General features: G+C 41.5%; 1 protein-coding gene across 7 annotated transcripts in view; it reads right to left on the bottom strand.

Moving 5' to 3' along the window:
* The window catches only part of LOC131573125 (hepatocyte growth factor receptor-like), a 105,548-nt gene extending 81,515 nt beyond the window's left edge, over window positions 1–24,033 (bottom strand). For 2 of the 7 annotated variants that reach the window (XR_009276134.1, XM_058826736.1), the window contains exon 1: window positions 7,463–7,937. Coding sequence is in view for 3 of the 7 variants with exons in the window: in XM_058826736.1 (XP_058682719.1) it covers window positions 7,463–7,720 (258 nt within the window). In the remaining 4 variants the exon portion in view is untranslated. Of the gene's footprint in view, window positions 1–7,462; window positions 7,938–7,993; window positions 8,057–8,216; window positions 8,364–23,908 lie in introns of those variants that run through there. The other 5 variants (XM_058826742.1, XM_058826741.1, XM_058826740.1 and 2 more) reach the window with 5 other exon arrangements.
* Between the last annotated feature and the right edge of the window lie 738 nt (window positions 24,034–24,771).

Raw genomic sequence — 24,771 nt, 5'->3', positions numbered from 1 at the left:
AACACCTCCTCTCATGTAGCCTTCCATAGTCAACCAGGAAAAAAAAAGATGACTGTTGTCATAGGTCTTTTTGAATATAACCAGGAGGAGAGAATTGTCCCTTTCTCACAAATGGACATGCCTTGCCATTCCTCTCTTTTGTATAGATAAGGTCAGGATAAAAAGGACAAAAATCAAATGGAATCTGATAGAAATAATAACTGAATTCTATTGGATTTAATGGAAGATAAAATGTAATGAGATTTTTAACATGCAGTTCTGAAGCACAAACAGGCTGAATGTTAAATTTCATAGAATAATTCAGAAACTTATAGTAAGATTCCCTTGCTAGATTCAATAGGATTTTCCCGTTGTGGAAATTTATAGTGAGGAGCTGACAAGATCTTGAAAATGTCACAGGAGAGGATATTCCCAGAAAAGAAACTATTTAATCCTCTGAGAAGGGAAAAGGACACAGTGAAATGTTGCCACCACGTCATGTGCTCTGGTAATTTGTTGGTAAGGCCAGTGTTTGGAACACTAGGAGAAACAGACATTTGGGAATTTCAGATTCTGACTACAATAGGCTTAATAAACCCTAAATACCAGGAAATTAAGAAATCAGAGTAAAGCATAAAGACACAGTGCACATCTGGGTCCTCTGTCTGTTTTCAACTCTTGCATAGTTTCCACTGAAGGTGATATAATTTACACCCTGAGTTTTACTAAAGGCACCTACATCCTGGCTGGGGAAACACCCCCTTTTACTGTTTGGAAGTGCTGCAAACACACACAGTGATAAAACTCATTATCACACAGCACTCCATTCTTGAACACATATAGGAAGGCAAAAGAAAAGTGTTCAAAGTTTTCCTTCATCAAAGTTTTCTTTTCCTTCATCAGAAGAGTTAAACAAGAGTTAAGACAGTTTTCAATCGTCTGCTGCAAGCTAAATTGCATCTTCAAACATGAACAACATTTTCCACTCATCTAAATGGATGATAAATACATTTTTTAGGGTGAAATTTGGATTATTTTCTCTGATGCAGAAGAGCTTTATCACATAGGAAGCTCCACATTGGCTCACTGCTTACTGGAGCCCATTACTGTTTGCATTATACCTACTCTTTAAAAGATTATTAATATTGCAATTGTATTTTTTTTTCTTACTTCAGCTTTGAGCAGTTGTAAGAATGATATTGAATTCTGAGTATTAACAAGAAATATTTTCCCTCAGGAAAAATATTGGCCTCTAATCCAAAGAGCAAAAGCAATAAACCTAAAGAGTTTAAAGGAAAGGTTTAACAGGACAGTAATATATAACATGTAAAATTAGTACCCCACTCTCTAGAAGCAGACAGGAAAACTGAGTATAACTAAAGTAATTAATTTAACATTTTCAGTGACATCAGGAGAGGGTAATTAATCACCTTTTAACATTAATTCAACTACCAACACCTTTCATTGTCTTCAGCAAAGCTGTCTCACTCTTTTATCCTGCTTTCTTAGACCTAACAGAATCTGATCTATTTGGATGAGAAGACACATGAAAGTATATATAATAATACCCATATAAAGACACCCTTAACAGATATGTAACAGGATGTATAAAAGCAACAGATAAAGGATATATAATTCCCATAACAGAAATCCTAATACAATTTTAAATGTAGAACAGTCACAAAGAGAGCAATCCAAGCCAGAGTTACCCCAGCATATATCTAAGACAAAGGAAGCTTGTAGAGTTATTTCAGCTTGTCCTTTTCTAGTTGTGCTCTGGGACAATCTACAGATTTGGGATTTTTCTCTGGGCCTACTTGGAAACTTGCTACTTTTATCCTCACAGGATCATCCATGATGTGGGTGTGTAGACGGGGAGAAATAAACCCCAGTGTCTTAATAAATATCTCTGATGGTCCTAAAATTCTGGTGATTTAGTTTGGGTCAACCAATCCAAAATGCACTCTTATTTATGATACAGCTAAAGACAAAACAATAAAAAGTCATGTATGTCTCTAGGCATTCATATGGCACAACAGACCTCTATCAAGCTTGAAATCTCACTTGCTAGATTAGCTTCAAAACAAAGTAAAAGAAAGGTAAGGTTCAGCATGCAGCTCAAATAAGCTAAAGAATAAATGAAGAAACAAAAGAAATATTAAGTTAAGAAACATTAAATAAGTTTGGAATTCTAACTGTAGATGATAATTGTTTTCATCAAACTCATTTAACATGCTCAGAAAGGATTTGTTTCCACAAAATTTAGATGAAAATAGATAGTTCCTCCAGGGCTTAACAATTTGTGCAACTACTAATGAGAAAAATTTTATGTCAAAAAAGATACATCAACCTTCTATTAAAGTCAAAGAAGAGAAAATCCATTTTTCAAATATGAACAAATATGTGCAGACACACACAAAAGCAGACCTAAGTCCAGTGTCCATGAAGAGTCAGTGGCAAAACTCCCAGGGACAACCACGAGGCCACAGTCTTGCTCAGGGTTCTTACCAGGAAAGTAGCACAACCACACAAACGGGTAAAAAAGCCAGTTTCCTAAGAACCACAGGTGTTGTTGTAGGCCTGGGTGTTTGCAGTGGGTGATAAAGGGACTGGAATTCAGCTGAGGGCACGTTCTGCCAGCTGTGGGCAGGGGTAGCAGCCGGCAAAGCTGGGGCTGGGTGTGGACATCCCACACCAGGGCCATGTGGCTCTCAGCCCTAACAAATGTAATCAGTCCATTAGTCCAGGTTTCTCCCAGGCCCACACAGTTGTTTAAAAAGAACATTATTTGATGCAAACCAGAAACCTTAACACTGTATTTCACAAATAACTGTAAGTTTATTGCCTAATTTCATGGTGGTCCAGCCTGGTTACCATTGTAGGCAAAATGCCTCTCTGAGTCTCATCACCTCTCCCCTCTGAAGGTGGTTCAGCTACGGCAGGTAGGGTGCAAGGACACACTGCAAGGTCACATATCTACACACCCCAGATACCAAGAGGCAAGAGTATTATATATGCTATATTTTCTGGTCACCTGCTCATATCTAAACAGATGAAAACCCTTCAGGTATTACATGCCATCCTCCTGCAGTAGGGCTACCACCTGGAGGCCACCTGCTGGCCTGCTCTTTCTAAAGAGAAGCAGAAAATTTTATGTGACTCTTCAGTCACAACCAAAGCTATGATTCTAGCCATTTTATAAAATAAATTATACATTTGCCAAATTCCATATCCGTATACTGAAAGAAAATCTGCCTGAAGCAAAACACTTCCTGTGTGGGAAGCGAACAACTTACATTGTATAAAATTGTCAATAAAAATTAATTACTTATTGCTTAAAGCTAGCTGTCTTTATAAGTGTGCCTCCTCAATTAACTGAATCTGTTTGTAGAAGTGTAACTGAGAGGCCCCTGTGCTTCATCATCCACTCCAGAGCCATGCTATTTTGAAAATAAAAGACCTGTATCCTGTCCAAAAAATAAACTCTGGAGGTGATTTGCCATGTTGCCATTTTGGATTACAAAAAAATACTCAGCCAACACACAGGGGAAGGCTTAATTCCAGCAAACACACACATAAACAGGAAACCTCTCTCCAGTCAGAAGGTATTTTTCCCTTCATACAATGGGGTTCAAAGATGTGTCATCATATAGTTTAAAACAATTACTAAGGAACCTTACCATTTCCAATAGTTTAGGAATAGAGTTGGCTTCCAAGTTGAAAGCCTGTCTGAACTTGCATGGGAAGCACACAAACATAACAAATATATGCTGGCTTAGACCTGTGCAGAATTTTTAATCAATAAGCATGTCAAGCTGGGGGACAGGGAGGGGAGGGAATCAATTTTCAGAAGGCAAACGGTAACAACTGTAGATTTAATCCAATTGCAGATGCAATCCCTTACTATTCTCAATATTTTTGAAAGAAAGTAGCTCCATGGCAAAGAATGAATTTCAATAAATGTCACATATTTAGGTTTATTGCTGAACTTTTAAATTTACCAAGCTAGGTCATTGATTCTTCACAGAAATTATAACCATACATGTCAAAAATATTCTGATACTGTTTAGCTGGATAAACATCAAAATGAAAGACCTGCAGTAAAGGAAAGTAACTTACATAAAAAATTGTTATTTCTGTATAACTACAGGAAAAAAAGATATGCCACTGTGACCCTTCATTGTGAGACTAAAGCTGCAATGTACACAACAAAGTGGATAGCTATCAAATACCATGGTGATGGCCATGGTGTGAACACTTGACCAAAATGAAAATCTTCTGAAAGCATTTGGCAATTTTCCTTCCACATGCATTTGCAACCAAATTTATCACTAATTCAAACAAGAACCTTTTGCTGCCTTCCATACAAAAGGACAATTGCATGTTCATTTTCTTGGGATAAGCAGAAGGAACTTATCAGAGCTATAGGATGCACCAAAAAAAAAAAAAAAGCATTTTGTTTAAGAATTTTGAGATTATTAAACTCCTCAGCATTGAAGAAACTCTTCTGTTATTGACAACTGCTTGAAAAATTAAATGTTCTGGAGCACTTGCTTCCCTGGAGACTGGCGTGTTGGGAGGAGAGGTTTCAGACCACTCACTGCTTCTGTTGCACCACGTGCACTCTTGTGCCTGGCTTATGTACACAGCCTCTCCTTAAAATATAAGCATTATAAAATTCTTAAAATTTGAGGGTTATAATCCCATCAAATTATTTATCTCCACGTATATTTTCTACTCTCATATTTGGTATACTCAATTGCAACAAATTCAGTGAAAGTTCATCTGAGCCAAGGGGACTCAGTCACCATCCAGCCCCATCAAGTGACTGAAAAAGATCACAGCGTGACTAAAAAGTCCCAGAACAGATCAAAAACCATGGCAATCTACTTGGGAACACTGTTTGCATCAAAGGAGTTATATCCTGACTAATGTGGTCTGATAACTTTACCTCTCTTTTCTTTTTCTAATGTTTAAAATTGGATGGAAAAAAAATACTTTATCTTCTTGTACAACATCATAGTTTTCCTCAAGGCAAATAGCTTGGCAATTTGCTAGATTTGTTAATGCTAGAGGAAACAAGTTAGCACACATACCATGTGTTTGAATGCCTTTGGAAATTAGATTGAAACACTGATTTGATTTCCTAAAAGGTATCTTAAACAAGGCAAGGTTAGAGATTTGGAGAGTAATGAGAATTTGTGTGACTTCAAACAGCTCTACATAAAACAGACCTGATATTCTGGGGGGAAAAAGGTCACCTAATTATTCGTTTCCTGAAGGCCCTGTCTATACTACATTTCCCCTGGGTAAGGAAACTGATTTAAAAATGGCTTCTGCTAACATGTTTGCATCAGTTGCTATGTATGAGACAGAGATTGTTAAACCCACTGCTGAGAAAAACACAACATTTTTGTAACAGAACAACAGAAATCTCCTCATCTTGGCTGTAGCAAGAAGATTCTATCCTCAGAGTCCTGCATGGAGCTGTGGCCCTGCCTCCTTGGTGATGGCACGCTGCCTGGGGCAACGTGGTGTGACCACCAGTGGTGCGTTGCACAGGTTTAATTACCAAATACAACCTTTGCGTAGGAAGCAAAATCACCAACTGTGGCCACAGCAGACAAGATGCACAGGTTGATGGCTCAGCTGAGGGTAACAGCCTAATGAAACATGAAGTTGTGCCACCAGCTCAAAGGAGAGACAGCAAGGTAGCAATAGGGAGGTAGAAAGCCTGGACATAAGAGTTACACAGGAACCCACCACAGAAGTGGTGTTGCCACCCAAAATCTTAGGAAGGCATGTTTGAAGTTTCACACACTGCATGCATTCCTTCTGCTTTGCACCAAACAGATCTTTGTAATCCTCTACTGAATTTTGTGTTTCTGTGTTTTCAGAGAATGCTGCTCAGCTACCCTGTCCCTTTCTTGTTCAAGAAATGATGTGTAGTGCTGAGAGAGCTCAAGCAGGATTCCCCTTACGCTAGATATTTCACAAACACAGATGGAGATGCAGGACCTCTCCTTGCTTTCTGCCTGAAGCAAATAAAGTCTAGACACATCCCCACCACAAAGCAATCGTGGCACAAAGCAGATCACCCAGTGCTCTGTGACTCCCACTGCTGCAGCTCTGGCTCGATGGCTGCCCCAGCACAGCACGCTGCCGGCATCAGGTTCCCTTTGTGGCTGCAAAGGCTAGACTGCTGCTCTTGCACTGCAGCCAGCTGTGCCAGTTAGTCTCTGGAGTTCTGGTAGCCAGATTTGGGAGGCAACAGGCTTTGAATTTCTCATCTGAGCTGAAAAATACAGAGCAGGAATTTGTAGACCATAGAATAATAAGGGTAGGAGGGTTGCCCCCTCCAATTGCATTGGACAAGCAAGAAGAGGTTACAGGTCATCAGCTAAGGTACCAGAAAACCATAAATGCCGGAGAATCAGGATGGGAAAGGCAGTACTGGAAAGACAACACTTGCTACTTAATTTTGCATTCATTGAACCGCTGCCGAATTTTGGATTTCTGTCTGCCTTGCCCTGATTCAGTGAGCTCCCATCCATCTATGGCTGCACTGTCATCTACACTTGAGCAAACAACACGTCTATGAACCCCTCTCCAGCCACAACATGTGCACTTTAGCTTACCAATAAAGAACTGCTATGCAGTGGTTAGCCTCTGAAGAGAAGGGGAAAAAAAAAAAAAAAAAAAGAGAGAGAGAGAAACAAGAAAATCCTTATAGGATAATAAAGAAAATTCATTCCCTCCCCACCAAAAGGCACAGAAGTTGACTCTGTCTTCTGTAAATAGCGAGATGAACGTTTTACAAAATATCCCGGTTTCCAAATGATTCAGTTTGTATTAGAAGGCAGAAAAAGAATCATACAGTGCTGAAGAAGGATTAGTGCACAAAGAACAAGTGATACAGTCATTCTCCAAGTTACTTTGTTTTCAACATGCAGCTCCTGCCAAAGGCTAGCTTTTTGCTCTGGCAGTGTATGATCTGTAAACATTTAACCAGCTCTCTGAGAAACATGTGAGATACTTTTTCTTGACTGATTATGAATCGAAACCTCTCAGATCTAAAATAAAAAGACAACAAAAAAGAGACACCATCCTCTTTTTGCAGCTGGACAATGAAAAAAGCACCTGTGGGATGAAAGCAAATGAACTACCACACAGCGCATAGGTTCTTCGGGAAAAGTATGCACTGCAGCTTGAATGAACCTCCTACAGGTTACAAACGCACAGTTTGTTAAACAACACTGATATTTGATTATTAATCCCTATTGATGTAAGTGCAAAACTTCCAATTTCTAAGGAGTGCATTCAGTATTTATAAAGCCTAAAGCCACATAATTTAATGCTGACATGGAAACAGTGGTGGAATGCCATTATATGAACCCTTTGCGATTTGTTTACCGTTCGAAGCAAATTCCGCTTTTAAAAATGGGACATAAAACCCAAACCCAACAACAAAAAAAAGCCATACCGCAAGGAAAACTGTGAACGCCGCGCAACCATAAAGTACACATCCCCAACTTGGGGAATCCCGCAGGCTCACCCTGCGCCTCACGGAAGGCGGTCGGACCGGCCACCACGAGCGCGGAGCCACCGTCTCCGAGTTGGAACTTCCAGGCTGCACTGCCGGACACTGCCCCGCGGCGCGCTCCTGCCGCGCCCGCAGAGCGGGAAGGGGCGGGAGGGGCAGCGCCTCAGGCTGCAGCCGAGGGGCCGCTGCCGACAGCATCCCGGGAAGCGCTGCCCGGGAAGCGCTGCCCCGCCCGCGGCAGCGGCGTCGCGGCCGTTCCCGGGTCCCAGCGCCCAGCGGAGCCGGGGCGGGGGCGGCGGGCAGTCCCGCACCGCTATCACCTGCCCCCGCGGCGCCCGGCCCGCCCCGGGAGAGCAGCGGCTCCCGCGAAGTTCCCGGGCGGGGCGCAGCGCAGCACCGTGCCGCTGCCCGTCCTCCCCCGCTCCCGGCTCATCTCGCTCCCCGCGTTTCCCCTCGGGTGCCGGTCCTTACCGGAGCGGAGCGGGCTGCGCGCCGGCACCACCGCCGGAGGGGCGAGCGCTGCGCCCCGGCGGGCTGGGCTCGCTCCGCGGTCCTGGCCCGGCAGCCGGCCCAGCCCGGGCGGGCGGGGCGGAGCGGGGCGCAGCCCGACGCACCTCCGCGGCCCCGCTCTGCCGCTCCCCTCCGCCCCGCAAGCTCCAGCTCCCCCGGCCCAGCCCCGCGCCGCTGTCCCTACCTGGGGGCGGCAGGGGCTGCGCGCCCCGGCGGGCAGGAGCGTCCCTCCCTCCCGCACGGCACCTGGGCTGCGGGGCGGCTCTCCGCGCCCTTCCCTCCGGCGCCTCCGCCGCGCTGGTGGCGGCTCCCAGCGGTAAATCAGCCGGTCCCCGCGCTCCCTCCGCCCCTCCGGCGCGGTCCTGACCTGCCTGTGACTCACCACATCGCAGGAGCCCGGGTGCGCCGTGGGGGGAAGGAGGGGGGGGGGCTCCTTCTCTCGCTCCTGCTCCCCTCCTTTCTTCCCCTGGTCCCTCCCGGCCAGGCGCCCCCATCCCGGAGGCAGGGCTGTCACTCCCCAGATGGAAAAAGCAAGGAGGGGACCCTTGCTGGACCTTACCCTGCACCTCGGCGTTTCCAGGCCAAGTGGACACCGGTGGTGTGCGGGCACAGCCTCCCTCCTCACTCGGAACCGCTGGGCACCCCCCATCAGGTGTCAGTGCCTGACTGATGCTAAAGCCTCACCCTGAGAGGTCAAGATTTGGACACCCCATGGCTTTTCCTCAAACCCCCCCTCCCCCCCAGCTTGTGTAGTAGTGAACGAATTTAGCCCATATTTCACTATCATAGTGTCAGTGCTGACTGTGCTTTAAATGTCTACCCACAGGTAATTCAAGTAAATGACCTCAGTTTATACAGACTGTCAAGTGGCTGTCTCCCCCACTATATGCTTCCTGCAGGGTACTAAACTGCACAGGTTGGGGTTTCTCCCTCACAAGGTTTGCAAAGCAAATGATGACTTCATCTTTCAGAGGTGCTGAGAAACTGAGTCACTCAGCAATACTGCCTGTGCAGTGTACACTTGTGGAGCCGCTGAGAGACATTAAGTCTCAACGCTGGGGCATGCAGCAAAGGATGCATCTTTTTTTCTGGTAACGAGTTTCAGCAGCTACTGATTTAAACCAGATTTTAAGTGAAAGGCTCCATATTCCAATAGAAGTTCCTGGAGACATCTATTTTCCCTTTGCTTGCTTCCTTTTTTGGCCCCATCTCTGCTCCCCTTAATCATACCATTTAAACCAATGAATGGTTTTTGTGAGTGAAGTACAAGGAACTGTAAGAAGCACTGCCCAGTTTCATGATTAACCATGGGAAAAATGTCAGACCTTACATCAAAACGTTCTGTAAGGAAAATTAAATATTGTATGTATTTGTTTTAGGCCTTGGATGTCACCATGATGTGTACAAAGACAAAGCTGTACATCAGCACGAATTGTTTTAAAAAAGCAGTTAGCCAGCCTTCTGCTAGTCTTCAGCACTTTCACAATTTATCTGTCTCCACTTTCCTATGGACTTGCCGGCACTAGAGATAAAGACTTCTAACCTTGCTATAAGCTGATTCTGTGCAAAAACAGATGTGTGATTGAGGGCAGCCTGCCCCCAGCTTTCCCTTGAGAGGAAGTTGTAACTGCAATGAGGTCTCCCCTCAGTCTCCTCTTCTCCAGGCTGAACAGACCAAGTGACCTCCGCTGCTTCTCATATGGCTTGCCCTCAAGACTCTTCGCCATCTTTGTAGCCCTCCTGTGGATGCTCTCTAGCAGCTTTATACTTTTCCTACATTGTGGCACCCAAAATTGCCTCCAGCACTCGAGGTGAGGCTGCCCCAGCTCACAGCAGAGCAGGACAATCCCTTCCCTTGCCCACCTGACGATGCTGTTCCTGATGCCCCCCAGGACAGATATTATTGGATGCCAGGGCACTGCTGACTCAAATTCAGTTTGCCATCAACCAGGACCCCCCAGGTCCCTTTCCACAGTGCTGGTCTCCAACCTCTTGTTCCCCAGTCTGTTCACACATCCAGTGTTGTCCTATCCCAGGTGCAGAGTTCAGCACTCGTCTCTGTTAAACTTCATGACTTATATAATTTCATTTCTTTGAAGTCTCTGGAAATCTGTTTACTTCAATAACCTTTATTTCAATTAATACTCAGCAATAGTTAGAAAAGGAAGACACAGTGCCAGGCCCCCCAGGGAAAAGCATGGCTACAATTAGACTGTACTGCTAGCTGGGCTTCACAGTGATCAGTCACTGTGCACCCACATAGCCACACCAGATTTGGAAGAATCTCCCGTAAAGGTTTTGAAAGAAAGTGATAAAGATTTCAATCCAGAGTTCATCCTAAGGCCAGCCCCTCATGTTTTCTGTTCTAAGTCTGCTTCTGAGTTCGCTGTGCACCTGCCTGGGCTGAACAGCCAGCGCCCAGGCTGTTATCAGTGGGACAGCCTGTGCTATTCTAAAGCTAACAAATGGATTGTCACTAACATAAAAAGGAGAAACAGATGTTTCCTTTCCATTTTGACCATGCTGATGCCATGTTATTTTAGGTTAGTTTTATGAGACAGTGACACTGCACTGAGGCTTTGATAATTGTCTGATACTCCTTTCATCATGCTTGCAATGATATGTGTGCACCATGAACAGCTTCTCAGAGGCTATAAGCACCTTTAAGGTGCAGTTATGGGTGAAAAAGAAACTATGACCTTCTTATTCATCATCATGGATTCTTTATAGGTTTTCCTAACTTCTCCCTCCTGTCCAAAAGGAGCTGGTCCTCTTCAGTCTGGCATAAGATGGTGTGACACATTTTAGAAAGCTGACGGCACTGGAAAAAACAATTCAAAAGTGTGAAGGAGAGTCTGTGAGGGTGATCTGTTCAGTAAGGGAACTGGAACGCACCGGGGAGTGTACTGGCACATGCTTTCCAGCCCTGACGTGTTTTGAGATAGGAAGCTGATGAGCAAACCCTATCACATTTCCAAGAATACAAACATAAAGTTAGAAGAATGAATTGCAAGGCTATGTTGGAGTTAAACTTTCAAGTGTAAACATGAGGAATGAAAACATAGGTTGACTTCTATTTCTGTGCATTGGCAGTAGTGCATCTCAACACACCAAAGTGTCCACTTCAGTTTTATGGATTTCATTGTGACTTCTGTTCAGAAACTAAGAAGTTATTTATCATAAATACAGGTAGCAAAATGAGGTCCATAGTCTTATGTATCCAATTCATACTTAATTTCAATGAGAAAAAAAAAATATTTAAATGCCTCTGCAGATCTGGATCTAACCACATTTACTAAAAGTGCAGAATCAAATTTGAATCTACCGTGTGTTGCTGAAGAACCACACTCTGCTATATGGTACCACAGCTATATGGTACTCAGAGGATTTACTCTTTGTCCTCTGCTGCAGTCATTCACACTTTTGGGAGCAGATATAAAATGCAAATATCATTGTAAGACTCCAGAGACTTCTGACTTAGCAAAGCTTACTCATGAGTAAATGATTTCAGAAGGAGCAAGACAGCGGAAAGGAATTAATTTAATGCTTAAGAACACATAAGACAAAGATCTCTAGAGCTGAGCTTCATAGTGGTGGGTATCAGGTACCCTCCTGTCTCAGAACCCTGCAACAGGGACTCAGAATAGCTGAGTCTGGGTCTCCCTGGAGGTTGATAAACAAAATAAGGGCCTTAGGTAAACCCACCCAACCCACCTGCCTCACAGACCAGTGATCCAAGGGGAAAATTACAGTGCAACAGCCTGCTGGGGTAATGTGTAGCTGAATTTCCTGCATATTCACTGGAAGACAGCCTGGCTGCAAATGCCAGGGGCAGCTCAGGGAAGAGTTTGTGCCTGAGGCACATTTTCCTGTGACTAGTTTGTCCCCTCAAGTCACTCTGACACAATCTGTCTTTCACTGTCTTTCCTGGGCTCAAAAAGCATGCAGTGGCCAGGGAGACAGTGTTGACTGGGGGACTGGGCTTTGGAGAAAAATGCCCATTGTGTTGTTTGCCTCTCTGGAAACCAGGCTAAATATCGGAATTGCTACTTAGATTTCTAGATTCCAAAGATTTGATCATCACTGCATTTTATGATATTTTTTATCTAGCCATTTATTAACTAAGGCCATAGATTCTGAAAACTAAATAAATACTTTCTGTTTGTTTGTAGGAGGGTCAACATTGTCACTGGAAGAAATTTCAGCCTGTGACTGGTGGTTGCAAAAGTCGCTTGCAAAGCCAGGTATACAAGTCTGCAGTAAGAACTAAGCTACTAAGCTACCCTGGGCAGTTCTCCTTTTGTGTGGAAACACAGATCATAACCAAAGCTGTTTCTATCTATCGCACTGTGAATGATAGGTGATTTCTGAGTAAAGGGAAGTCTTTTGTTTAACTTGATGAGGTCTTCCTCCTTGTTTGTCTTTCTCCTTGTCAATGAATATCACAACTGGGCCATTCTAAAATCCAAATGGTGAATGCATCAAGTGTAATTCTTGAAAATGGAGGAAAATGTTAATGGGGTTAATGAATCTGAAGTCTGGATTGACATGGCTCTATGTCTTTTTTGTGCCAGTCCCAGAGCCTTGGTGATCATGTGGGAGACTGGCACATAAAGTTCAGGAATCCAGCAAAAATTAATCACTCAAAAGAATAAAGATTAGTTTACAGATAGATTAGCTCTTCAAATCCATCTGCTATGCAGTAATGTGAGTGCTAGTGCTGCAAAAGGACGAGGTCAGAAACCAAGGAGGAGGGTGGGCTCATAGCAGCCAAGATTTACATCAGATTTAACTGGAGGGGGCACCTCACCCTCCAGAAGGCAGGGGAGGAGATGGTATGGATCTCACTGCTCCCCACCTGAACCTTGTCTCCTTTCCTAGTGGTGGTGAAATACATTAAATCCCTGAATCCTCTGAACATACAAACCCAAGAAATCATTTCAGGGATGGAAAGCTGAATAGTCTTTGTGTTCACATCCCTGAAAATGACAGAAGTGCAGTAGCCCTTGGTTGAGCCACTGAGCTCACACTGCAGCAGCAAATGCTTTTCAGCACATGCTGCAGAGAACTTTTCTAGCATAGCTCAGCATGAACTGCTTCAGGCAAAGCACAGTGACAAAATCCAAACCCAGTACCATATATGTGCCACTTGGGAAGAGTAGATTTGTTTGCATAACTGAAAACAAACCTGATGATACTCAAAATTAAAATATTTACCAAGTGAAGAAATTGCTATGTATAATATTTAAATGTTCACCACTATTGAACATTTAGTTAAAATGCATAACTGTTTCTTGGCATTGGTTTTGGTACATTTTAATTGAATTCCAGCACCAACACCTTTTCATTTGAACTGCAGACGCGTTGCTTTTGTTTAGTAGGGAAATCACTTATATTTTATATTTCCAGGATTATTTGTGGACTAGCTACTAGAAAGTTTCCTAAAGTCTCTTTCAAGTCTGATTCCTGTAATGCAGGTGCAGCCTTCCCCCCACCCCCAGTTTGCTGTTTGTATTTACAAAGGGCACAACATCCAGATCATTGAAAATAGAAAATCTGCCTATTTAAAAGCACAGGAACAAATCCTGCCTCCAGCTATGTGTGCACCTGGTGAGCAGGGGAAGGGTGTGACTATGCTAACACGCGTGTGAGCATGCATGAGCAAACAGTTCTGATTCAGACTGCTTTTGGAGGACATAAGCTTCACTAGAGGTAATCGGATGCCTAAAATTAAGCACTTGCTTAAGTGAGGTGATGCTGAGTGCCAGGGGCATTTGCAGCCTGGCTTTTACAGTTGTGCTCATCCTTGCAGGTCATGGCACAGCTCTGCAGTTGCCATTTACACAAGTAATACTGTTGGTGACCTCCTGTGCACTGAAAGAGAGCTATCACCTTCAGATTTCCCCTTTGCCTGGAAGCATCTCAGAATGCTACTGTCTAAAGTAATGCTGCTGTAAGGACTATCTCCAAGGAGTGGAACAGCGATTTTGAGGAGAAAAAGCCCCTTTATTTTCTGCTTACTTACTTGCATTTATAGCATTTTGTCTGTTTTCAAATTAACTCAAAGATATTTTCCTCAAGAAATTATTTTACAACATGTGTGAGAGAGGAAAGCATTTTAAAACTGGAAACCATCTTTATAAAACAGAGAATACAGAAAAAAAATGAGATGCTGTATCAATCTATATTTTCTTGGCATAACATTAACTATGTGTCAAGAGAAAATAAAGGAGAGGCACTTTAGAATGGCTTGGTAATGAAATCAATTGCATAAACAAGTGTTTGCAGACTTCGGAACTTGTGTCCCAGCTTTCTGCAACTACCAAAGTGGAGGTCTTTGGCAAAACCTCAGACTGATGTCGTTTATAGTGGCAATTTGCCTGACATGCTTAGTCTTGAAGAGCTGTATCTAGATGTCATCATTATGTTTTCCCCACATCTAGGGGCTTAAACACAGAATTATTTGTCAATTTGGAAAACCTGGTTGCTTTACCTTGAGTGTGTAAAATTTGTCTTGTACATCTCCTTGAATAATTAGAGCACAGTTCTAAAATCTCATAGTGGCTTTTTACTTAATGTCATTAAACATGAGATGTTTCTCAGATGTGGTTTAGACTGTGTTACATTTTATGTACAATACCTATTCTGATACATTTTTAAAGATAAAGAAATGTATTCTGTTACCAAGCCAAATTATTGTAAGTCAGGCTTGGATTTGGTTCATTATCATTAAAGAATCTACATTTTAAAGTTAACTTTAGAATAACATAGTTGATTCTGTAATGATGTAAGCATATGGTATTTGCCAAAAGCTCTATTTCATAAGGCCGGTTTAGGATACAGCCCAACTCATGAAGATCTTGATAGGAGATTATTCCTTTCAATAACTTTCATTATTTAATTAGACACATGTGCTGATTATGAATGTAATACTATGGAGAATGAAGTCAATGTTAAAATCCCATAATTTTAAATTAGGCAGGAGCACACCCATAACTTGTAGCCAGGAAATATTTGTGTACTTAACAACATCTATACTGATAAAAGTACATTTATTCACAAAAAATACAAAAAAAACCAAAACAAAACAAAAAAAAAATCAGAGTGTCCTTATAGTATTATTAAAATTTGATTGTTTGTACTCCTTTGGGAGCTAATAGCACTGTTGTGTAACATACAGGGAGAAAGCATGTTTAAACATACCAGCAAGTACCCAGGTGAGCTTAAAGTTTAACTTTGAGTTTGGGAACATTTTCAAATCAAACGAAACAAGGAATTTAGAGGATATACTGAGCCAAACCAAAAGGGATTACTTCAGCTTGGTAATTTTATGTTTCACTTCCCTCTATCTGCTGAGAGATTTTTAACAAAGGCAAAATTCAAAGTTAAAACATAGGTTTTGTAAGAACACCTTACTGATTTTGGTCACTTTCATAGATTTAATTTTATCTCTAAGAAGGAACAAAGGCACCCCACCAAGAAGACGGCAGCAGGAAAGAGGGGACCAGTAGGACAAAACCCATCCAGTTCTGGAGATTTAGCTGTATAATGAGTACATCAGAAGTGAGAGACTGGAAGTTGATGCTTTTTTTTTCAAATTAAATCATGGTACTCACTCTGAATACCTGCCCAGCCTGCTGTGGAGGGCTGCGGAAGGCTCAGGCGTTGTGCTCTGGTGTTCACTGGGCCCAGTGGTAGCTGTGAATCTGTGCCAGTCCCTCATAGATATGGTGACAGTGTCTGCCCTCACTTTGGCAGGGGTGTTTTTAATAGCATGCTCATTATACAGAAATATTTTCATTTGACAGACAATTTAAATGATCGTATAAAAGCTGCAATTACCATCAGGACAAATCCAGCTTTGATTGACTCCCACATTTGCTCCCAAAGTTTGACTCTGAACTAAGAGACTAGAAAGATTTTTACCCTTCTTTTCTTCATTTTTACATAGGCTCTTCCCTCTTATTTCTGTCTCCCATGCTAACATATTGAAGAACATCTCAAACTCCTGCTGTCTTAGTCCTCCCCAAAAGTCAGTATTGGGAAAAGTCAGTACTATTAGTTTCATTTTACCAATGGGGGACTGAAGAACAGAGAAAACCACTGTGTTGACTAAGTTAACACAGGAATGAAACCTCCAGAGAGGGGGAGGGATGAAAGTAGGTCTAATGTAGAACTATCTTTCTGAATGTCCAAAAATCCTAAAGAAAATGGGTTTTTTTTGATGCCCAAATAGGTCAGAGAGGTAAGAGTCATGTGAAAATACAATAAAAATCACAGCTTTGAAATTGGGACCCTGAGCTATGATGCTAATTCTGAAAATATTCTTTTTGCCAATGTTGTGTTGTTATCTATACATTAGTAACTTATTGGTTTATCTGGCTGTGCACATAACTGCTTGTTTGTGAAATCCAGTGATTTTTGTCTGCAACCATTTAATGAGAAACAGGAAAGAAGTCAGAATTATTTAGATCATCTGCCTTGAGTGTCCTGATCACCATGTGAAGGTCACCTTGTTCACCTTGGTGAAGCTAGCTTATGAGGTCAGCTGGCTGCTTCAAAGCGTCCAGGTCACTTCAGCCTGTCCTGCCAGTCCCCAGAGAAACAGAGGAACAGGGCTGAGAAACTCTCAGGAGCTGCACTGAGGGCAGTTTTCAATTTCCTCTGAATGTGCAAGCTAGACAGACCTTTTACATCTTAAAGTAGCTTTTAATGCTTTTCTGAGAGTTGAAATGTATTGCAAATATTTTGCTGGTATTTGTTAGTGCTCTTTAATGACAATTATGATGTAATAACAGTTAACACTATCTTAGAAGGCTGCGATGTGTCTCATTGCACACATCCTATTGGCATTAATCAGGAGACAAGCTTAATCTCAACCCAAACATGTCAGGGGAGTGGCTGGGGTGGAGGTGTGACTGGAGATAAAAAGGAAAGGCTGCTGCTTTCTAGGAAGGAAAGGAAGATCTCCAGCCCCATCACCCCACTGTGGGGTGGCCTCTGTGTCAGAGGTGGGCTCTCAGCCATCCTCTCACCCATGCAAGACCCAGATCACTTCATGTGCCTTGTGAGTTGCCCAGGGATCTCAGTCTAGTCTCCTTTTATAGCAAACAGCAGCAGAGAGAAAAACCTCTGAGAATTTAAATTAATGCATCTAAAATATGAAGCATTTTATTTTTCTTCATACACTTAATTCAAAATTTAGGACATCTTCCTATCTGGGTCTCAGTTGTAGACAGGTAGTCAGACAAGAAGAACCCAGCTTTTTTTGCCTGAGGTGCTATGAGGGAAGTACCTCGGAATATGCAAAAGATGGAATTTTCAAAACCAATCAATTTAAATCAACTCTCAATAGGAATATTCCTGGTGAGTTTTCTCCAGTGTTGCCCAAGAGATTTTGAAGCAGGTCACTTTGCTTTTGAGGAAGAAAGCAAATAAAATCCACAGTTGAAAATATAGAAACCCAACACTTACACAGCTCCTAAATTTATCCAAAATTTCCTGACTCTAGACTTCTGGGTTTTTTTCTCATTATGAAAGGTAGCATTAGACCACACATTAGAATTCTGCCTTTTTGTTAAGATTAAAAGTGCAGCAAAATATACAGGGAAAAAATCACTAATTGTGATAATTAACAGTTTTACTAAAATTTCATTTAATATATGGCTAATGAGGCATCTGATCTAGCTGACCTCCTGATCTTCTTCTGCCACAGTAGTTTTGAAGATAGTTCTTAAATGGACACAGAGAGATTGCAGACATTTTGGATCATTGAACACTCTGTTTATCTTCTATTGCTCATATCCTGGCAATTCCAATAGCCTATAAACATTTACTTTGTGTGGAGCAGGATGCTATTTAAATCTGAAAGTTTCCAGTAAAGCTCTTGCTAATCAAACCTTGGTGTATTTTTCACCAGCCTGATTGTAAACCTTGCATGCCTCTGTCCTGGATGGGAATCTGCCTCCATGCCTTTTGAAAGGATTCAGAAGTGGTTCTGCTGATCCCCCTGCCCAGCACTAGAGCTGAGTGACACTGCTCTGAAAGGCTGCAGAGATTGCCCTCAGACAGAACCTGTGATTTAGAGACTGGCCAGGTGTGGGCATCTGCAGGTAGGTCTGAGGTGGCAGCATGACTTGGGCTTGCAGCAGGACACAGGTGACAAAGCTCTGAGGAAGGCTGAAAGCTCTGTCTTAACCAGGTTTGGCCTGAGCTGCTGGAGATGGAAGATGTTCAAAGAAGATGAAAGACTGACTCAGGTAGAAGGCTAAAGTGTGTCTTGTGTATGCTGGGACTCACTACAGATGTCTGCCTGATTCCTGGCCTGGCTGCTGGTATAAATTACACCTCCACACAGTGTGACATGAGTAGCCAGCTCACATGTGGACACCTGCAAGTGGGCACCTCCAGGTGGTTGTCTTCATCATGCAACTTAGTATGGAATGGCAAAAGAGCTGGGACCACAGCTGAGATTTTATGCATGGGCAAGACTGTCTCAGGAGAGACAGCAATGAAAGGGAGTAAGAGTCAGAGCCATGCGGAGAGTTGGAGAAGAGGTGAAGATCACACAGAGTGGTCAGGAGGGAACAAAGGTACAGTCACAGACATGAATTTTTAAGAAGAGCACTATAGCTGTCACAGAGTTGTTTTGGAAAGCGGTGTCAGGTTGAGTTAGCCAACTGTGCAGCTTTTGCTCGGAGAGGCAGCTAGGAAATCCCAGCAGCTAGGAAATCCCAGCAGCTAGGAAATCCCAGCAGCTAGGAAATCCCAGCACCAGCTCTGCTGATAACAGCTCCATGTATTCATGGCCCCACCATGGCCTGGTGTTTATTGAAAGGCTCACTAGAATAAGGGAGGAAAGCTCATATTGGATGTAGAAAAGATTGAAACTGACATACTGAGTTTAAATAAGATTACACTAATTAATCATCCTCCTGGGAATCTGACGGATCCTGACAGATGTGATCTATCCAATCACATCCATCTTCTCAAAGTGATGGCCACTCCACACGGGCCACCCGGCTCCACTCGGCACAGAGCCAGCAGCTGGGCCACAACCCCAGCCCTTGGGACCGAGCAAACCAGCCTGCAAACAGCCTCACAGCGGGTGCAAAGGCAGTGGTAGCCAGGGAATTCAAAGAAAACCACTTGCTAAATTCTTCATGACCTTTCCCTTCATTTACAGTAGAGATGTGGTGTTTCCCGGGGAAGAGTAGAATAGGACAAGGGTATTCCTCCCTTTAGATATTCTTAGCAGTCTTATTATTAAAAAAAAAAACCAAAAAACCAAGCATAATGCACATATATTTACATGTACATAGGGACATATTTTGTGTTTTCCAGATAAGGAGCTTTTTGTTAAAGAGATCTGATATGAGAAAAAAAATAGGCCTAACATTTAATATTTTTGCTAAGTAACAAAGTCAATGTTTTCTAAATAAAAATGAAATAGAGAGAAGTTGTAATTTGTTTTTGTCTTTATGAAAGTTGATTTGGAAGACTGGCCGATTTTTGGATGTGATGTTCTGATTGCAGGATATGTTCACATCTGAGTTCAGAATCCTTCACAAGCTTCTGTAGACACCCCAGCACTGAACACCCAAGGCCATGACAGATGCCTCACAGGAAGCCAGCTCCATATTTTTATTACAACAGTTTCTGCCTTTTCCTAGAAAAATAATTTTTCCTTGACAGGTTTTAGAGACAAAGGAGATGTGTCAAATAACTCCGCAAATTTTTCAGCCAGAGGTGATAAATATTATGATGATATGTGTTATCATAAAATATAATGATTTTAAAAGGGTATTAATGTTTTAGTGTGCAATACTTAGAAAACTATGACACTGCCACCTCGTGGATTCTGAGATAATATCCAGATCATATTTTATCATCCTTATTTACATAGTGGGGTGTGTGTTGCACTTCAACAACAAAATAGCTCATTTCTTACAACAAAATTTTTGTTAGCATTTAAACTTCTATTGATATAGATGTGATCTTACTACGATTTATATAAGCAACTCCTTAAGTTCCTAAGACTTCCTTCCTGTTTGAAAGTTAGGAGACATTCTCACATAAGCAGTGTAGTAACCTAAACTTGACAATTCTTCTCTCTACAGCACCCACAAAAGCTAATGCTGAATTGAGATGTAGCATTACTTGCAAATTATACCTGGAATTTAGTTCTTAAATTGTTGAAGGCTGCTATTATATGCAATGAAAAACTTCTCCATATGTAATTGTTCATTGTGATATAAACTGAACTTTATAATTCACCCCTGAGAAAGTCTGGGTATGTGCATCAGGGGAATCTTTTCACTTGTGTTCTTCTGCATGTGGGCTCTGAAGTGCTCTATTCTACTGGACTCAATGAATCAAGGAAAAGTGAAAAAAGCCAAAGACTCTTTTCTCCTGAAGGATCTGAATAATTTCTTCAACACATCATCAGTGACTCCCTAATGAGTCAAGGCATGAGAAAAAAACCCCAAACATATTATGGCAACTTCAGAGACATTTTTGCTTTTTGAGTTCACCAAGAACAGCACCAGGATTCCAAATCCCATACATGTGGGAACCAATATTTGAAGCAGAACTCCAGTAAAACATTGCTGCAGCTTGATGTGCAGCATGGATCCATTCTGACACCAAACTGTTGGCAGATGTAATAATCAGTGATATCAATATTTGTGTCAAGGCAGCTCTTCCCCTTAGGGGAATGAAAAATAGCACTTCTGCCTATTTAAACTCAGGTATGAACACACTTGTGAAAGATGAGTTGTTGTGTCGTACAAAAGCTAGGGAAAGGGCCTTAAACCCCCCAAATATACAATGCCTGAGGACTGCTGTAGTAGAAAAATCAGAAAACAGACACCATCACTGAAACGAACTCCATTATGGTTCATATTTAAGGCTAGACAGTGATTCATACTGTTTCACTAAACTCAGCATGCTGCAAAAGGCACTTGAAATAATTAACACTTAGAATTAAACTACTTAGATTTCACATCATCAAACATTTAACTTTCTGTAATTCCCTCTGCAGCTGTGATTTATTTGCATTTATTATTTTCTCTATTTACCACTTCTTGGTTTCTTTTTGAGTTGCTCGTACTTCCTTCATCTGTAAGTCTGAACACTGACTTATTGTTCTGGCTTCAGCTCTTGTATCTTTCTCATACTCATACTTCTGGCTAGCTAAAAAATGCATTCCATCAAATATGGTTTTAAAATTGCTAAAAGGAGATTTCTGTTTAATTTTAGTAATTGCTTTCACTGTACTTGTTATTCACAAAATGCATGCTCATTACTGCAGCTTGATTGTTTGATATTGGAAGAATGTCACTAGATACACTTTTGTATTTGTTAAAAAAAGATTTTGTTTTGATAGTGTTTAAGAAAAAAGGGGAAGTCTCCTTATATCTTACGCTTGTATCAACAAATATAGATCAGAGTTCTCAATATGATCAAGTTGGAGAATTTGTAGAGACAAAGGCCTGATAGATAACTTGAGAAGAATGGACCTGGGACGCATCATAAAATTCACCAGCTTTGACAAAATGCACTTGGAAGCTATGGTTTCAGCAGGAAATTTTAGAAAATGTTTGTAGTCATAAGAATGAGAGAGAACCAGGGAGAGACACTAACTACATAAGTGTATAAAAATTGGTACACTGGACCAGGAGAGAAGTCCAAGAAACCATCAAACTTCTGAGTCACCCACAACATATGTTTGTGGGAAAAGCAGACTAACGAGGCAAACATACAAAGAAAATTTTCCCTGTTTTCCAAATCAGTTTCCAACAGTCTGCACCCAGAAGTCTTCCTGTGCCAGTTCCTGATTCCTCAGAGTTTTGTTTCATTACTCTTGATGGACATTTCTTCCATCTGCTTTTCCTGTCTTTTGTACTTGCTTATACATATGGCCTTCAGTGTCTTCTGCCAATGAGTTCCAATATTTGACTAAAATCTGTGGAAGAAACCCTTCAGCACTTCCTCCTGTACATTTTAACCTCTCTGCCTTGTAATTTCATTTTCTTCTCCTGTATTTTAAGAAATATTGAATATTCTTTTCCCTACATTTTTTTCTCTGTAATACTTTGATTTCTTTGTAAGCTTACATTTTCCTCCAGTTGCCACTTTTTCAAGCTGACAAATCCTAATCAATTTAGTCTCTTTTTTAAACATCATCCTTGTTAGTGTATTCAAAACATTTGTATAGTTCTACCATGTCTTAATGTCAGTCCCAGAAGCCCATATAAACAAGTATATTCAAAACCAATTAATTTTTCTTAAAACTAATATAATATTTCAGATTTTGAGAATAAACAAATTTCTTTTGGAGTTTGTTTTCATTCAAAGCTGTCCCAAGAGTTGGTCGCTAAGGTCTCAGAAGCCAAAATAATTCAAGCTGGTTGTGAACTGTACACCCACGAGTGCACAGTGGTTTCTCCTTTGTTTTTAAAATTTATTGCATGTATTTATTATATATATGTATATATATATATAAATATAAAAATAATTATTATATTATATATAATGTAATATATTATTATATATTGACTGTGAAGTTCCTAACTCTTGTGCTTTCCCAGTCAATTTGGGAAAAAAGATCTGTTTATCCCTCAAGGGAAATTACAGGAAAATAGTAGCAAGACTATCAGATTTTGACTGAGTTAGTCAGCATCCTCACTGAAAAATACCAGGTTAAGAAAAACAAAACAGGTCTAACTGCAGTCCTCAGCTGGATAATTTACTTGCTCTCAAAGTACTTCCAAAGGAGGATAATTTTTTTTGTTGGCTTGTGTAGGTGGACTTGAGGGGTAAAATTTGAATAAGAGCTTTTGTTTATACCACTGTGGTTTCACAGGATATTCTGGTAAACATTTTTATTAATCTTCTGAAAATTCTGCTATTATTACCCTTTATGTGCTTACTATTTGCTGAAATAGTTATTAGTGAGAAGATTGCCCAGTACATGTTTAGATTAAAACCTGGAATAATGACAGAAGCTGCTGGTCAATACCTCTGAGCAGAGCAAGGGGCTCAGAAGAAACTAAGGACTGGGATCTGCCTCCTGTTGATACCCACCAGAGTTTTTAAGCTGACAAAAACCCCCAAATTTAATTGATAAGCTGCTTTTCGTAAAGCTCATCACCTCAGAATTCAAATCCTATAGCTCGAGCTCCTGTAACTGATGAAAATGAAATTTATCTAATTCTGAGAGTGCAAAAGCCTGGTGTGTAATAGAAACTAGCCAAATCCTCCCTGTAGTTAGTGAAGAGAGATGGGGCCTTTTGGACAACAATCATTCTCTCTTCTTCAGACTCCACTTTTCATCATGTTCTCAGCAGAAATTTAGCATTCTTGCTAGGTGAATCCCATCCTGAGAGCCACATGACTGATATTCAAATGGAAAACAAACTTGCATGTGAAAGAAACAGCAAATAAGGAACCCAAGGGGAAACCTGCCAGATAACCTGACTGGTCCCATTATTTTCCTCAAGGCATCTGGAATCAGCTTGTGGCAGCACTTCTTGCTCGAAGCGCAAAATCTAGGACTGGAAGGATGGTCATTACTCAAAGTACTAAAAAAAGGTACCTCCCACAAAGGTGTTAATTGAAGAGATTAAGTCAGCAGTAATCCTCTGAGAGCAGATATCAAACATTGCTCATTGCACTGTTGTGTTGCAGCCTCAGCTTTCCCTTGGCACTTTTCAGAGCTGGCAGGTATTTGCTTCCCAGCAGCTCTGTGGGTGGATGCATGGACCTGTGCTCTGGTGCAGCTGGCTTCACAGGCAGGGTGAAGTGAGATGCTGATAACAGCACCCTCAGAAGGCTCCACCATTTTCATTACCTTCCCCGGGGAACACACCTTACCTGCCAAGGAGCAGGTTTGTCCAAGGCACTTGGAGGCTGTGTGGCTGTGCTGCAAGGTGAGGTGTCACAACATGGGAAGCAGTCTATGTGAGGCTGACTTCTCTTTTGGACAGTGGCCCTGCATCTCAAGGCTGGCTGTTCCCAGAACTGCAAAATAGAAATACGTTGGTTAAGGCAATGCTCAATAAACTGAAGAAACGACAACAATACTTTGTTTGACAGAGAGTGTTATAAACCACAGTGTGGGACTAGGGAGGTTGTCATCAGCACATTAACAAGACAGTATTTTGTTATTTGAAATTACCTTTATGCTTAGTTCACCGAACACTCACATACACATGTATACACACACAGTCTGGCTTTGAATGTGAAGCCTAGAGAGCCTCTTATGTTGTATACCCACATAATCTACCACTGCCATTATTATTTCTTGGCTTTTTGTACAGATAAAATTCTGATTAAGTTTCAGCTATAACAATGTATTTAAGTCCATGGATAAGATTTTTTTGATTCTTTATTCTGTCTTGCTTTTTACAGAAGCATTTTTCTTGTCACCTCAAGAAAGATGGGGTGTGAACATTAATTATTTCAGACAGTCATAGCATAAGAAGTTTAGAAATTTTAGTTATTTGTAATCTTCATTCAGGGAGGGGTTGTTTTAAATTTTTCTCCCTGAAGCAATGTCACTCGAAGAAGGAACTTACCTTAATGAAGAATTACATTCTCCCAAACACTGTTGCACCAATAAACTGAGGTGCTCTGACAGAGAATTTTTTCATAACAAAAGACCCTTCTGGAACTGGTCTAGGGAGATATGAGAAGGTACATGGTGTGACATTGTTTCTGTGGTCTGAACGTGTTCA

Source organism: Poecile atricapillus, chromosome Z (assembly GCF_030490865.1).
Source record: "Poecile atricapillus isolate bPoeAtr1 chromosome Z, bPoeAtr1.hap1, whole genome shotgun sequence".
Classification (NCBI taxonomy): Eukaryota; Metazoa; Chordata; class Aves; order Passeriformes; family Paridae; genus Poecile; species Poecile atricapillus.
The sequence above is the reverse complement of the archived record's forward strand: the minus strand, read 5'-3'. Positions and strand labels throughout refer to the sequence as shown.